The 14,163-nt window shown below is 43.8% G+C and overlaps 1 protein-coding gene across 1 annotated transcript in view; it reads left to right on the top strand.

The window, feature by feature from the left end:
• Positions 1-6,404, top strand: part of ZNF454 (zinc finger protein 454) — a 29,434-nt gene extending 23,030 nt beyond the window's left edge. The window contains exon 5 of the mRNA XM_058739176.1: positions 1,832-6,404. Within this exon, the coding sequence (XP_058595159.1) occupies positions 1,832-3,147 (1,316 nt within the window). The 3' untranslated portion in view covers positions 3,148-6,404. The remainder of the gene's footprint in view (positions 1-1,831) is intronic.
• The last annotated feature ends 7,759 nt before the right edge of the window (positions 6,405-14,163 follow it).

Genomic DNA, 14,163 nt, shown 5'->3' on the forward strand with positions numbered 1-14,163 from the left:
GAAAGGGGTTTCTCGAGATGGAATCTACATCCTGACGAGGATGCTGTGAAGGTTGTTGACATGACAACACAGAATTTAGAATGTGACATAAAATTAGTTAATAGAGCAGTGGCAGAGTTTGAGAGGATTGGCTCCCAAGTTCGAAAGAAGTTCTGTGGGCAAAATCCTGTCAAACAGCATCTCCTGCTACAGAGAACTTGTTCCTAAGAGGGAAGAGTCTTTCGATGCAGCAGACTTCATTGTTATCTTATCTTCAGAAATTGCCACAGCCACCCCAGCCTTTGACAATCATCATTCGCAGCCATCATTTTTTTCTAAGTTTATTTATTTATTTTGAGAGAGCATGAGTGCACATGCAAGCACGGGGGAGGGGCAGAGAGAGGGAGGGAGAGAGAGTCCCAAGCAGGCTCTGCGCTGTCAGTGCGGACCCCAACACAGGGCTTGATCTCACAAAATGTGAGATCATGACCTGAGCCAAAGTCAAGAGTCAGACGCTTAACTGACTGAGCCACCCAGGCGCCCCAGCAGCCATTATCATTGAGGCAAGACCCTCCACCAGCAGAATGATTTCGCCGAAAGCTCAGATGCTGGTTAGCATTTTTTAAGCAAGAAAGTGCTTTCTAATTATGGCATATATAGTGTTTTTCTGGACATAATGCTACACCACTTCATAGACTGCAGTATAGTATAAACGTAGCTTTTATTTGCACTGGGAAGCTAAAAAAATTCATTTGACTCACTTCATTGCAATATTTGCTTCACTGCAGCAGTCTGGAAGCGAGCCTGCAGTATCTCTGAGGTATGCCTGTATCATGAAACCAACGTGCAGAATTTGTCTGTGGGGAGAGGATCACACATGGGGCCATGGCTCATATCCCAGTAGTGGAGTCCATTTCTAGTGACTGTATTCTCATTTCCCAGGAGTCAGGGCCTCACCCTCCAGCACATACCTGGTTTCTCCTGGTAGATTTGCTCCTTTGTTCCTAATTTCCTGCCCTCACATATACAACTTCATGGTACATTTTCCTCATATAGGTGTTACATATAGGTTTGAAACTTTGTGTCCTCACTAGCAGGAGGAGGTCCTTCGTAGGTGAGTGTTTTACACATCCGTTTTATTAGCTATCTGAATGCTAAGATAAAACATTAAAATGTTGCTTTTAGTAGTTATGGGAGTCAGATTACTTTACCAAGTGTTGACCTCCAGTTTTCCTGGTTTCTTAAGGTCACATCTGGGTTATTTTAAAGACCATACCACTGAAATAGATAAGGTACATTTTTTCTTATCTGTTAGCAGAGTGTGGTCTGTATAGGTTTTTTTTGAGGCATAGAAAGTCAAGTAACTTCTCTGTAATCTGAGTATTGTACTCAGGATCCCAACCCAGGCCTGTGACTTCTCAATCTAAGCTTCCAAGCTATCCTGCTTCGTACATTCATTACACATTAAATCAACCCACATCCTGTTTACCTCTTTTTTCCTTTTTTTTTTTTTTTTAATATTTATTTTGAGAGCAAGGGAAGGAGAGTGAACTTGTGTGAACAGGGGAGGGGCAGAAAGAGAGAATCCCAACCAGGCTCCACGCTGTCAGCACAGAGCCTGACATGAGGCTCAATCTCACAGACCACGAAATCATGACCTGAGCTGAAACTGAGAGTCAAACCCTTAACCGACTAAACCAGTCAGGTGCCCCTCCCCTTTCCTTTCTTATCTTCACTTCAAGAAGCCTTCAAAACTGCAGCCTCTTTGTTAGCATTATAAATCTTCTCATCTTACCCCAACTAGGTGTTTTACCAGGATAAAACAGATTTTTTTATGTTTGATGTCTTTCAGACTGGATGACTATGCCTGTGAGTAAGAAATCTACTCCCAAGGCAGATATTCCTGGAGAAGACTTGGATCGGTGGATGGTAAAGGAAAGATTTACTAGAGACAGTCACTGGAAATATGATGGCCTGCTGGAATGGCAGCATGGAGGCCAGGTGGCTGTCACTCACCAGAAAACCCCCTCTGTGCTCAGTGACCAGGGAGGTGATGAGCCTGGGAAGCACTGCACCGAGAGCTCATCTTTTGTTCCAAGTCAGGGATTGCAATCTAGCAAAAAAGTCTTTGAGTGTAGAGAGTGTGGAAAAGTCTTCACTAAGAGTTCGACCCTTAATAAACATCAGAAAGTTCATACTGAAAAACTTAATGCAAATCGGAAAACTGTTATTAAAGAGAAACGATATGAATGTAGAGAATGTGGGAAAGCCTTTCACCAGAGTACACACCTCATCCATCACCAAAGAATTCACACTGGCGAGAAACCGTACGAATGTAAGGAATGTGGCAAGGCCTTCTCGGTGAGCTCCTCGCTTACTTATCATCAGAAAATTCACACCGGAGAGAAACCTTTTGAATGCAACTTATGCGGAAAAGCTTTTATCCGAAATATACACCTTGCACACCATCACAGAATACACACTGGAGAGAAACCTTTTAAATGTAATGTATGTGACAAAGCCTTTGTATGCAGGGCACATCTTACCAAACACCAGAATATTCACAGTGGAGAGAAACCCTATAAATGTAACGAGTGTGGGAAAGCCTTCAATCAGAGTACAAGTTTTCTTCAGCATCAAAGAATTCACACTGGAGAGAAGCCCTTTGAATGTAATGAATGTGGAAAGGCCTTCAGGGTGAACTCTTCCCTTACCGAGCATCAGAGAATTCATACTGGAGAGAAACCTTATAAGTGTAATGAATGTGGGAAAGCTTTCAGGGATAACTCATCATTTGCTCGACATCGGAAAATTCATACTGGAGAGAAACCTTACAGGTGTGGTTTGTGCGAGAAAGCCTTCAGGGACCAATCCGCCCTAGCCCAACATCAGAGAATTCATACTGGGGAAAAACCATACACATGTAATATATGTGAGAAAGCCTTCAGTGACCATTCGGCCCTTACTCAACATAAGAGAATCCACACTAGAGAAAAACCTTACAAATGTAAAATCTGTGGGAAAGCCTTTATTCGAAGCACACACCTTACTCAACATCAGAGGATTCACACGGGAGAGAAGCCCTATAAATGTAATAAATGTGGGAAAGCTTTCAACCAGACTGCAAACCTCATTCAGCATCAGAGACATCATATTGGAGAAAAGTGATATGACTATAGTTTATATAGCAGAGCTTGGAGACTGAATATGTTAATTATTGAATGTACGAGAATCCATTCCAGGAAATAGCCATGAAAGCTTGCCCGAAGATGGTCTTTTTATTCACATTATTGTGGGTTTGAGAATTTAAGAATGGCATGCACTCCTAGTTCAGAACTGCCTCTGTTAAATAGCAGTAGTGTTTTACTGAATTACTGAATTGTGAAATATAACCAAAATGAAGCTTCATTAGCAACACAGAAATTAGTTTATCAAATTTACACTTTGACTATTAAGAGACACTATAAAATGGTAAAAAAATTTTAGGTCGAGAAGCAAAGGAACCAAAGTAAGAAGATGGCCTCTAAGCATTTCACACTACTCAGTTCTCTTATGTAAGAGGGTTTCTACTTTTAATGGAACCCTTTTATTCTCACCAACCCTGATGAAACCCAGTGTAAGAAAAGTGCAGTCACCCATGCATTGGGTCAGGAGTTACTCAAATTGTTTCCCACCTTCTGCTTCAAACCACCTTTTGTCAGATCTCTCTGACTTACGTGTCCACTGGCCGCTTAACTGTATTCTCCTTCCAGTACAACTCTGAATGGTGTGTCCCTCTTGATTTACACCTCTTAAGTGGTGACATCATGTCATTTATTGTCACCCCACTTGCCCTTGGGGAATATGGTGATCTGGCCCCGTACGCAGTCCACAATTCTGGATATTGCACCCAGGCCCAGCTTTCAGAACTTGGGACGCCTGGGATGCAGAGGTTGATCAAACTTCTTGAGTTACCCAGTTCCTCTGGGCCTCAGCATGACTCTGACACTGGGATGGTATCTAAAGCAGGGACTAAGTGTATGGAGACATTACCTTCAATTTGTTCCACACTGTAGTTACCCCACACACAGCAGTCAGGGACAATGCTCCACTTGAGGTGACAATCCAATTACCTCGTGGTGGTCTAGGTCACCTCCCCTTCTGTGACTTGCCATTTCCTGACATGCAACTGACACAAGAAGTCAGAGCCCCAAAGCCAGTTCTCAAAGGTTGACCCACTGTTCCCTCTTGGCTGGCAGTCCTCTGTGTCCACTGTGTTAGAGTATCCTGGTCCCTGCCCTTCTATCCAGTTTTCTGAAGGTATTGACTTGTGTTCACAAAAAAAAATCTTTGAATTTCTGCTTTTGCATTTGAAAGTGGGCATTTCCTCTCCATCTGGGTGTCCCACTGTTTAAAGACTGTCCTGTCCTGACAATGGTGAGCTACATGTGGAGTAATTCCATGGGTCAAGAAGTGGTCAACAGCATCATGGCAGTTTCTGGCAGAGCATTGTCCATACCCAAAAGTTTTAGTGATACTCTGGTCCTGCAGGTACAGTTCCTTTACCTTTAGTGCTATCAGTAGAAATCAGAGATAAAGTAACGTGTGCCTTCAGGCACACAGCTTCTGGTAGCACTGTCCCCTTCCTCACCACGAAGAATGTGGAGCCCACGTGACTGCAGACTGGAACATACCACATCATGAAGATGGAAGGGCAAGTCACCTCTTGTTCTGGGAAGCAGAGCGGCAGGTTCTTGATCTGTGGGGGTGCTCTCCATCAAGTCAGGCAGCCCACTGGCCCCACAAAGGCTGCACCTCGACTCCCAAGTTACAGAAGAGGATAGTCTATATCCTGGTGGAATCAGTGGTCTCCCAAGTTGAAAACAGACCCGGAAGCTTCTAGCGGCTTTAAAGCCTAAGTTCTCTAAATTCAGCTTCTGTTGAATGAAGGCCACTAGTGTGGGCAAGTGATCAGTAACTCATACTTTCTCCCCCATTAGGCTGCAGGTGAAGCAGCATTTTAGGAGGTTGCTTGGAGCTATTTGTACCCTGGGCCACACATGTTCGTCTACAGCCTCACAGGGCTAGCAATCCCAAATTCCACAATAAACTTGGAAAACTACTCAAATGCCACAGATCCCTGCCTTTAGTACTGTCCACATGGCCTGCCTGGTCTTAATGATCATCCTCTTAATCCTGGTGGAACATTGTCCAGCTGGGCCTTTTGTTCATTTTGTGTGTTCTTAATGAGAGCTTCTGCCACTTGTCACGTGCCTGCAGCTGAGTCAGGGCCAAGACCTGCTGCCTGCTAAGCGCCTCATTCCTTCCAGTGACGGCTCCAACTGCTGTTCCTGCACCGGAACCTGTGCAGCCTAAAGGCCCTCGATCTGAGATTACTCCCTGCCCTACTTAGTGCTCAGACTTCCCAGCACACCCATGACTGTGCCATCACAAGGTAATGAATGAGCCAGTCTCCCCATGCCCTCGCCTGGACTATAGAAAGAGAGGAGTCAGAGAAGCAGGCCTAGATCCCACCACCCACGTCAGAGCTCTCCTGGCCTACTGTGGAAGTGCCAGTTCCACTCTGCCCAGAGGGAGTGTTTTTGAGAAGAGGATTAGCACCTAGGTGTTAAATTCTTCACTGTCCTGGGCTCCTGTGAACAACCCCTGAAACTGCCAGCTCTTGGGAAATAATCGCTCTGATTTACCCTTTGAAACTCCCCGAATGATTTCTTATCAGGTCTTCCTGTCTCCAGCTCGTAGATTTTGCACCTGGGTTCTCCCTCCCCACCTGAGTTGGCCTAGTTCCGTTAGCAGTGTCTGCCCAAGACGTTGCTTTCCTCCTTACTCAGCAACTGCTTCTAGAGGGAATGGGGCCTTGCTTCTCAGCAGATTCAGGCTTCCAGGTTACTGTGCCTGAGCCTTGGAGTCTTGGAACAAAACAGCCCTAACTGCATGTGTCTTTGGTTGAGAAAGCAACTTAATTCCTTTAAACATGAATTTAGTCTAAGAGTGCATAGCCTCCAGCTGTCTTCATTCCTCTCCTTTCCTGCCTTATCTCCTTGGTACTCTGTCCTACTGGATTAGCCAGCAAGGCAATGTAGAAACAAAACACTCCACCCTGCTCTAGCCCACAGTAGGAGGGGTCCCAGCTTCCTGGCCCACCTCAACTCCTGCCAAATATATTTTTGGTAATATTTTTGCTTTTAGTATTTTTATACCAGTTCATGAAGGGAGGAGAAAACACAAGGTTTGATTGTTTCCTGTCACCCACAAACGTCTCCATTGTGTTCATAATGGTCATCCTTGGCAAGTGCCAGGATTTGGTCGTTGGGGAGTGTGCTTCCCCATTCTGTGTGCTGCCCTGTCTACCGCCCCTCACCATTCTTAAAAACTGTTGCCATAGAACATGTCTTTCTGAAAATAAATGAGAAAAATACACAGTGTTCTAAGAGGTACAAACTGCATTTGTGTTGTGTGGTTATCTACTAAGACGTGGCCAGAAAGTAGTGCTTCTGAGTGTTTTTATATTCGTATGGCCGGTCTGGTCCTAGTTACCACAGTGACCATCCAAACCTTTCTGGCCCCAGAAACCGTAGTGTTCAAGCTGTGGAATATAAAGATTCCCAGTCACCGGGGATGACAGTTGACATTTGAGAATGTACCTCATGCCAGGTACTATTGTAAGTACTCTGTGTATATTAACTCACTTAATCCTCACAATTAGGTGAGACTGCCTCATCCCCACTTGAAGTTGAACAAAGAGATTTAAAAATGTGTCGAGTTTGCACAGCTGGTACCATGATTCAAGGACTTGAGTCAGGCAGTGTAGCTCTAGGACACCCCGCCTACCTGCTGCACTCAGCCCCCTTCTTCATGGAAGCATTCTAGCCCACCCTAGAGGGCTTCTTGGCTCCAGAGTCCCGGTGGGGCTGATGTGGTTGTTGACCGGCGGAAGGCTAGGGAGCAAGTGTAGCAAGTCCCCAGTCTTGCAACAGTGGCTCAAGCATGGTCTTCCATGCCCACTTCCAGGAGGAGACCTTTCTTCCGCCCTGGACTGGAAGGTGGAAAAGGGTTCAGGGCACTCCTCCAACCTAAGAGCAAGAACCGTGTTTTCACAAACAAGCATCTGCCCTGGGACATCTCATGGGCACAGCCTGATAACCATGGCAGGTCCTGGATGCAGGCCAAATGAGTGATTACTAGGAACGCCCTTCTAGAGGTATTCCAAAAGCAGAAAGCCAAGGCTGGCAGCCAGAGAAACAGAGCAATAGCCATTAATAGTTTCTGCCAAGCATAGTACATGGTGGTTATACATGCTTCTAGTTACCGCTTTAAATACAGAAGACGGGCGCCCGGGTGGTTCAGTCAGTTAAGCGCCCGACTTTGGCTCAGATCATGATCTCACCATTTCTGAGTTTGAGCCCCATGTCGGGCTCTGTGCTGACAGCTTGGAGCCGAAGCCTGTCTCCCTTTCAGATTCCCTGTCTCCCTTTCTGCCTCTTCCCTGCTTACGCTCTCTCTCTCTCTCAAAAATAAATAAATGTTAAGAAAAAAATTAATACAGAAGACATGTTTTGCAAAATGAAAACAAATAGTTAGCAAAATAATCGTATGTGGGATGAGTATATAAACAGATGGGGTACTATGAAAGAGCCTGAGAGGCCCAGCTGTAGATTGGGTGGGTGCATCAGGCCTCACTAGAATTAATCGACAAGAGACACAAAGCATAGTTGAGTGAGACATGCAAAGAGGTTTGGACATTCCAGCAGTGGACTGTGTAGCTCAGAGGTAGGAACTAGCTGGGGCTGGTTAAGAGCCTTTAAGAAGGTGTGGGTGGAGGGGCACCTGGGGGGCTCAGTGGGTTAAGTGTCTGACTCTTGATTTCTGCTCAGGTCTTGATCTCATGGTTCATGAGACTGAGCCCTACATTGGGCTTCACGCTGACAGTGCAGAGCCTGCTTGGAATTCTGTCTCCCTCTCTCTCTGTCCCCCCACTGCTTGTGCTCTCTCTCGCAAAATAAATAAACTTTAAAAAAAAAAAAAAAAAGAAAAGCGTGGGTAGAACCCAGAATCAGGAGTTAGCAAGATGGGCTTCCTTAGGAAGAGGTGGGACCAGGCCCTGATCAGCCAGTGCAGTGAGCTTCTAAACACTCCAAACAGCTATTAACAGGTGTCAGGTTTCATACTTCAAACTTTGAAGCTACACATAGTTGTCATTGATACATAAATTCTACCAGAGCATAAATATTGGAAAAGTTTCCAGTTAGTTTGTTCTTTCCCAATTTTCCTTGCAGTGACTAAGAAATTCCAAAGTTGGAAAAAACTGTTTAACCACATAAGGTTCAATTGCTAATTTATTTCAGCAATATACTTTGACCAAGGTACAGCATTGCCTCACTGTTGCCTGATGTCACGATTTCTAGCCATTGTGATAGGAAATAATAGGTTATAAATATTTATAGGCGAGGCTATGTCAGGGTTCCCCTGGTGAATTGCTCCAGACTCTTTCACCATCTGTCTGGTCCCCTCCAGGCCACCTCCCACTCCAGCCACCAGTGACTTTGTCCACCCCACAGATCCAGCCATGGCACTCACCTGTGTAGTAAAACCCTTCAGTGGCTCCCCTTGGCCAACAATGGAAAGCAAGGCCTTCAGGACCCTTCACAGCCAAACCGGTGGAATCTCCAGCCTCATCTATCTCCCCCACCTTACTCTGCAGAAACATGCCCCCCCCATAGCTCCTGGCACCCCAGACTCGTTTGTGTGTGCAGTTCCCTAACTAGGCTGTGAGCGCAGTGTCAAGGATTTGGTCCAGCACCCACCTCAGCACATAGCAGTGTCAACAAATGTGCGTTAGATTAATAAACAAGTGATCCCCACCCTTTCCAACAAATACTTGCTGAAACCCATAGCAGATATGACACCACTTTAAAGTGAAATGACTTCTGTCAGTGTTTGGGTTATAAAGGGCACTTCTATTCCCAATGATACATGGTCAGCTATGTACTCAGCTAGTTACCCTGTGTGTAAATGTTGGAGAGAAGAAGGGAGGTGAGGTGGTTGTGGTTGCTTTATCCTGTGAGTGATATCCAGTAGATACCAAACTATTTTGGTGATTAAATGTGTGTGGTTTTTGGGGTTTTATTTTGGTTTTGGTAGCACATGGTACAAACCTCAAAAGCCTGCACAGTGAAAAGTAACTGCCTTCTACCCTATCTATCCCCCCACCTAGTTTCCTCCCAGAGCCAACAGCAGTTACCAAACTCTGTGTCCTTCCAGAGAAACACTGCAGGTAAATTGCTCCCCGCTTTCTAAACACAGTTGGTAGCAAAGGAGATAACTTTGTTCTGCATTTTGCTACTTTTATTTAACAACCTATCTCAAAGATCTTTTCATTGCAGTTCCTGTAGTTCATATAGAACTTTGTAACGGCTGCCACATATTCCATTGTATGGCTGCGCCATAATACATTTAAGTCAGTGGTCCCAAGCTGAGGTGCAGAGAGGTGGTTTTGTTACAGCAAAAATGCTGCCAATAATGTCCTTGGATGGACGCCATTTCAAACTTTGGCAAGTATATCTGTAGAAAAATCTCCCTGAAGTGGGTTACTTGATTCAAAGGGTGCATGCAGTTTTTATTTTAGGAAAGCAGTGTCGTCTTGCCCTCCGTGGAGGTTGTACTAGCGTGCACAGCACCTGCTGTCACAGCTGGGTCTGTACCCCACACCTGGCCAGCACAGAATGTTAGCTATTTGATCTTTGCTCAGTCTGATTTTGAAAAAGTGTCTGAGGGGCATCTGCGTGGCTCAGTTGGATGAGCATCCCATTTCAGCTCAGACCAATCTCGTGGTTTGTGGACATCGGGCTCACTGCTGTCAGCACAGAGCCTGCTTTGGATCCTCTTTCAAAAATAAACATTCAAAAAAAAGTGTCTGAGTGGTTCCCCCCCACCCCACCGAGTTTTATTGAGATATCACTGACATATAACTGCATGGGTGTACAAGTTTTAAAAAAAAATGTTTAACGTTTATTCACTTTGAGAGACAGTGTGAGCAGGGGACAGTGAGAGAGAGGGAGACACAGAAGCAGTCTCCAGGTCTGAGCTGTCAGCATAGAGCCTGATGCAAGGCTCAAACTCATGAATCTCAAGATCATGACCTGAGCTGAAGTCAGAGGCTTAACCAACTAATCCACCCAGGCGCTGCATGCACAGATGTGCCATTTGATACATGTATGCATTGCAACATGATTACCACAATAAGGTTAGTTACTTTCACCTCACAAAACCACCATTTTGCTGCTGATGTTATGGTGAGAATATTAATGCTCTACCCTCATAGGAAGTTCCGACTATACAAAACAGTATTGACTGTGTTCACTGTGCTCCTGGCATTTACTCATCTTTATAACTAAGAGCACAGTTTTCTTACTATGAAGCAGATTGGGCCTCTTCTCATACACTTAAGAGCCACTGTAGCCCTAATTATAGGTTTGTTGGTTTTTAGAAATGGATGTATATAGGTTTTCTCCCTATGTGAGATCACAGGGCCAAGTTAATTTTTTCCAGATGGCTATCCAAGTGTCACAACACCATTTATTAACTAAGCCATCTTTCCCCCTGCTGCTTTAAGATGCTAGCTTTATCTTTTACCACATTTCACACATAGTTTGGTCTTTTTCTGGCCACTCTGTCCCATTGGTCTATCTATGATCTTTACACTTGATCTTAGCCAAAAGGTCAAGAAATGATGGTCTATGATCTATGAACCAGTACTTGAAATTATTATAGCTTGATACTAATATGACTTTTAAAAATATGGATTGACCCAGTCAATAAAATTTATATTTTTCTAACGTAATTTCTTATCTCAAAATCTTATTTTCTTTCACTTCACTCAAGAGGATAAATTAGAACTTGATTTTAATGCTTGGAAGAATGTCAATGAACTTTTCAAAGTTCTCTATTTTAATGAAGATTTAAAGAGTCCTTCCTTACACCTAACCTTTTATTTATTTTAAATGCTATTATTTTTTTTTTTCTGAGACAGAGAGAGAGAGAGCAAAGGAGAGGGGCAGTGTGTGTGTGTGTGTGTGTGTGTGTGTGAGAGAGAGAGAGAGAGAGAGAGAGAGAGAGAGAGAGAATCCTCAGCAGGCTCAATGCTCAGTGCAGAGCCTGATGCGGGGCTCAATCCCATGACCCTGGGATCATGACCTGAGCTGAAATCAAGAGTCGGATGCTCAACTGACTGAGCCACCAGGCATCTCAACATCTTACCTTTTAGACAAAAATTTTAAGGATGTATTTCAGTCCTTTGTACATATCCTTTTCCTTCACTGTTGAACTAGTCTAACCAGCATCTCTGAGTAGAGCTTAAGAGGTATTGCTATGTCCTGTTTAAGGGTGTGTCCATATGTCCTTGTGATGATGGGCTTTTAGCCATTTTTCTGGTTTTTTTTTTCTTAAGTCATTGAATGAAAAGTCAGTATAATATAAAAGAATTGAACAGCATGGTTAACAAACTTGACCTCGTAGAACAAAAATATGTACAAAATGCAGCATTGCCACCGGCAGAAAGCTGAGACCATATACTACATGTCAAAACTAAAGCACATCTTTTATTCCATTCAAGATGTATCAGCACATTTTATAGTGTGATCCCCTTCACAGAAGATATTTTCAAAGCTTATCTTCAGTTTCTCAACCATAGTAAGCAAGTTACTTTATTATTATTTCTTCAAAACTATGGTTCGTTATTTTCACATGGACAGTTCAAAGGAAATTATTGTTTAATGTAACAAAGACTCCCTGCCTCCCCCCCCCCAAAAAAAAAAAAAAACCCTCGGACTTAGAAGAAACCTAAATCTGTCACCAGGTGCTGGTTGAAGAGTTCGTATTTTTATGAGGGAAATACAGTGCAGATTTCTCTAGAGAGCTGTCTTGAAGAAGGTGTGCTATTTGGGGGAATCTGAGATGGGGTCTTGGGATTGATCAGCTGAGGGGTTTGTTTAATGAGTGGAGTCTGCATGGGCAGTGACTGGTAGGGCAGGGAGGGTCAGCACAGGTAAATGGGGTCAATGATTTGGGCATCGCTACAGGGGTCATTAAGGACACTGGCTGTCAGTGATTGTGGGAGAGGCTAATCATCTTGTGCAAGGTCACCCATCTAGTAAGTGGCAGAGCTGGAATTGATCTCAAGAAGTCTTGGGGCACCTGGGTGGCTCAGTCAGTTGAGTGTCTGACTTCAGCTCAGGTCATGATCTTGCAGTTCGTGGGTTCGAGCCCCTCATCGGGTTCTGTGCTGACTGCTTACAGCTCAGAGCCTGGAGCCTGCTTCAAATTCTGTGTCTCCCTCTGTCTCTGCCCCTCCTCTGCTCTCACACTCTCTCTCTCAAAAATAAACATTTAAAAAAAATTTTTTTTAAAAGAAGTCTGAACCTTGACACTGTACAATTTCTAGATGTGACAGCTGACTGAAAGAAGTCTACAGTGTGAGGGGCAAGACAAAATCTGTGGACTGTGGAAAATGTCCCTGTCTGGAAAATCAGAATAGAAAACAACAACAACAACAACAACAACTCAGAAGTTGATGCTAAGGGTAAATTCAATATTCAAGAGCCCTGGTAGAATAACCTCATAATACTTAGTCTGCCAGATTATATCAGTGAACAGCAGGTGGGGGCAGACTCCTGTGCCCTTCCCGCTATTTCCGTTTCTGAGTCTTCAGGCGAATATGAGCATGATTGCAGGCAGATATATGTGCTGGGAGAGGGCAGGGCCCATAGCAACGTTCCTATAAATGTAGGGAGCTGGTGTCCCAAAATGGTGATTTTGATATTGGTGTGTAGGATGGAGGAGAAAGATACAGCAAGCAGAAACTAGTTAGTATCCCTTCACAGGAATCCATGAATGAAGCAATGAGGCTTAGAGTGTCTAAACCCAGTCCCTTCGCTAATCTGCCTCTCTACACCCTCAACTGCCTTTCCCATCCAAGTCTTCCCTCAGCCTTTCCCCTCTCAGAGCCGTATCCTTCTTGGTTCCCACCTTTTGCTCCACAGGCTGAAAGGTCATCTCTGAAACTCCGAGCCTTCTGTAGCTGTCCACACTGCAGCGTGTTTCCTTCCTCAAGGCCCAGGGATGGAAAATATTTACACTTGGGAGTTTTTCATATTTAGAAAAAAAAAGGTGTAAATATAACAGAATATTTCTGAAGAGGTTTCATTCTATAAAATGATGGTGGAAAGATTCACTGGAATTGTGCATTTTATTCCAGTTTAAGGGAGTCTTGCAAATTGGTAACTACATAAAAAAGCAGCAGAGAACCCAAGTCAGACTTTTGGGGAAAGTTATTCAACAAGAAGTCACTGAGTGAGAGACAATGAATGTAAATGAATTGGTGGGACTTTTCCAAAGAGCACAGAATGTTAATAAATGCAACAAAGCTATATAGTAAATGTAATAGATGTATCCAAAAGAAGTTTGGAAGCTTGACACTGTACAATTTCTAGATGTGAAAGCCAACTGAAAGAAGTCTACAGTGTCAGGGGCAGCTTGTTTCCCTCCTTAAGGCCCTTTCACACCGGTGAAAAGACATTAGGAGCATCTGGGTGGCTCAGTCGGTTAGGCATCTGACCAGCTCAGGTTGTGTTCTCATGGTTCGTGGGTTCAAGCCCTGTGTTGGGCTCTGTGCTGACAACTCAGAGCCTGGAACCTGCTATAGATTCTGTCTCTCTCTCTCAGTCTCTCTCTCTCTCTCTCTCTGCCCCTCCCCCACTTGCTCTCTCTCTCTCTCTAAAATAAATAAACATTTAAAATTTTTAAAAAGAATATAGTTAATATAAGAGAGGGCCTGCTTATACAAATCTCAATACATTGGACACAGGTGATAACCTTATGAATAGGTGAGTAAAAGTTTTTATCAAAATGTAATCTTCCTCTGCTTTAGAGAACTTGTAGTGGAGAAAAATATTGTGATTATAATGTGGGAAAGCCTCCAATCCAGAGCCCCATTTTCACTGGAACACATAATTCATATGGGGGAGAAATCATTCAAGGGCAATAAATATGAGAAAGCCTACAAATATAGTTCAGTTTTTATTCAGCATAAAAGAAACAACACAGACAGAATGCCTTATAAATTCCAGAAATTTGAAAACAACAACAACAACAACAACAACAACAACAGCAAACCTTTTTAAAAGGTTT

Source organism: Neofelis nebulosa, chromosome 1 (genome assembly GCF_028018385.1).
Source record: "Neofelis nebulosa isolate mNeoNeb1 chromosome 1, mNeoNeb1.pri, whole genome shotgun sequence".
Lineage (NCBI taxonomy): Eukaryota > Metazoa > Chordata > Mammalia > Carnivora > Felidae > Neofelis > Neofelis nebulosa.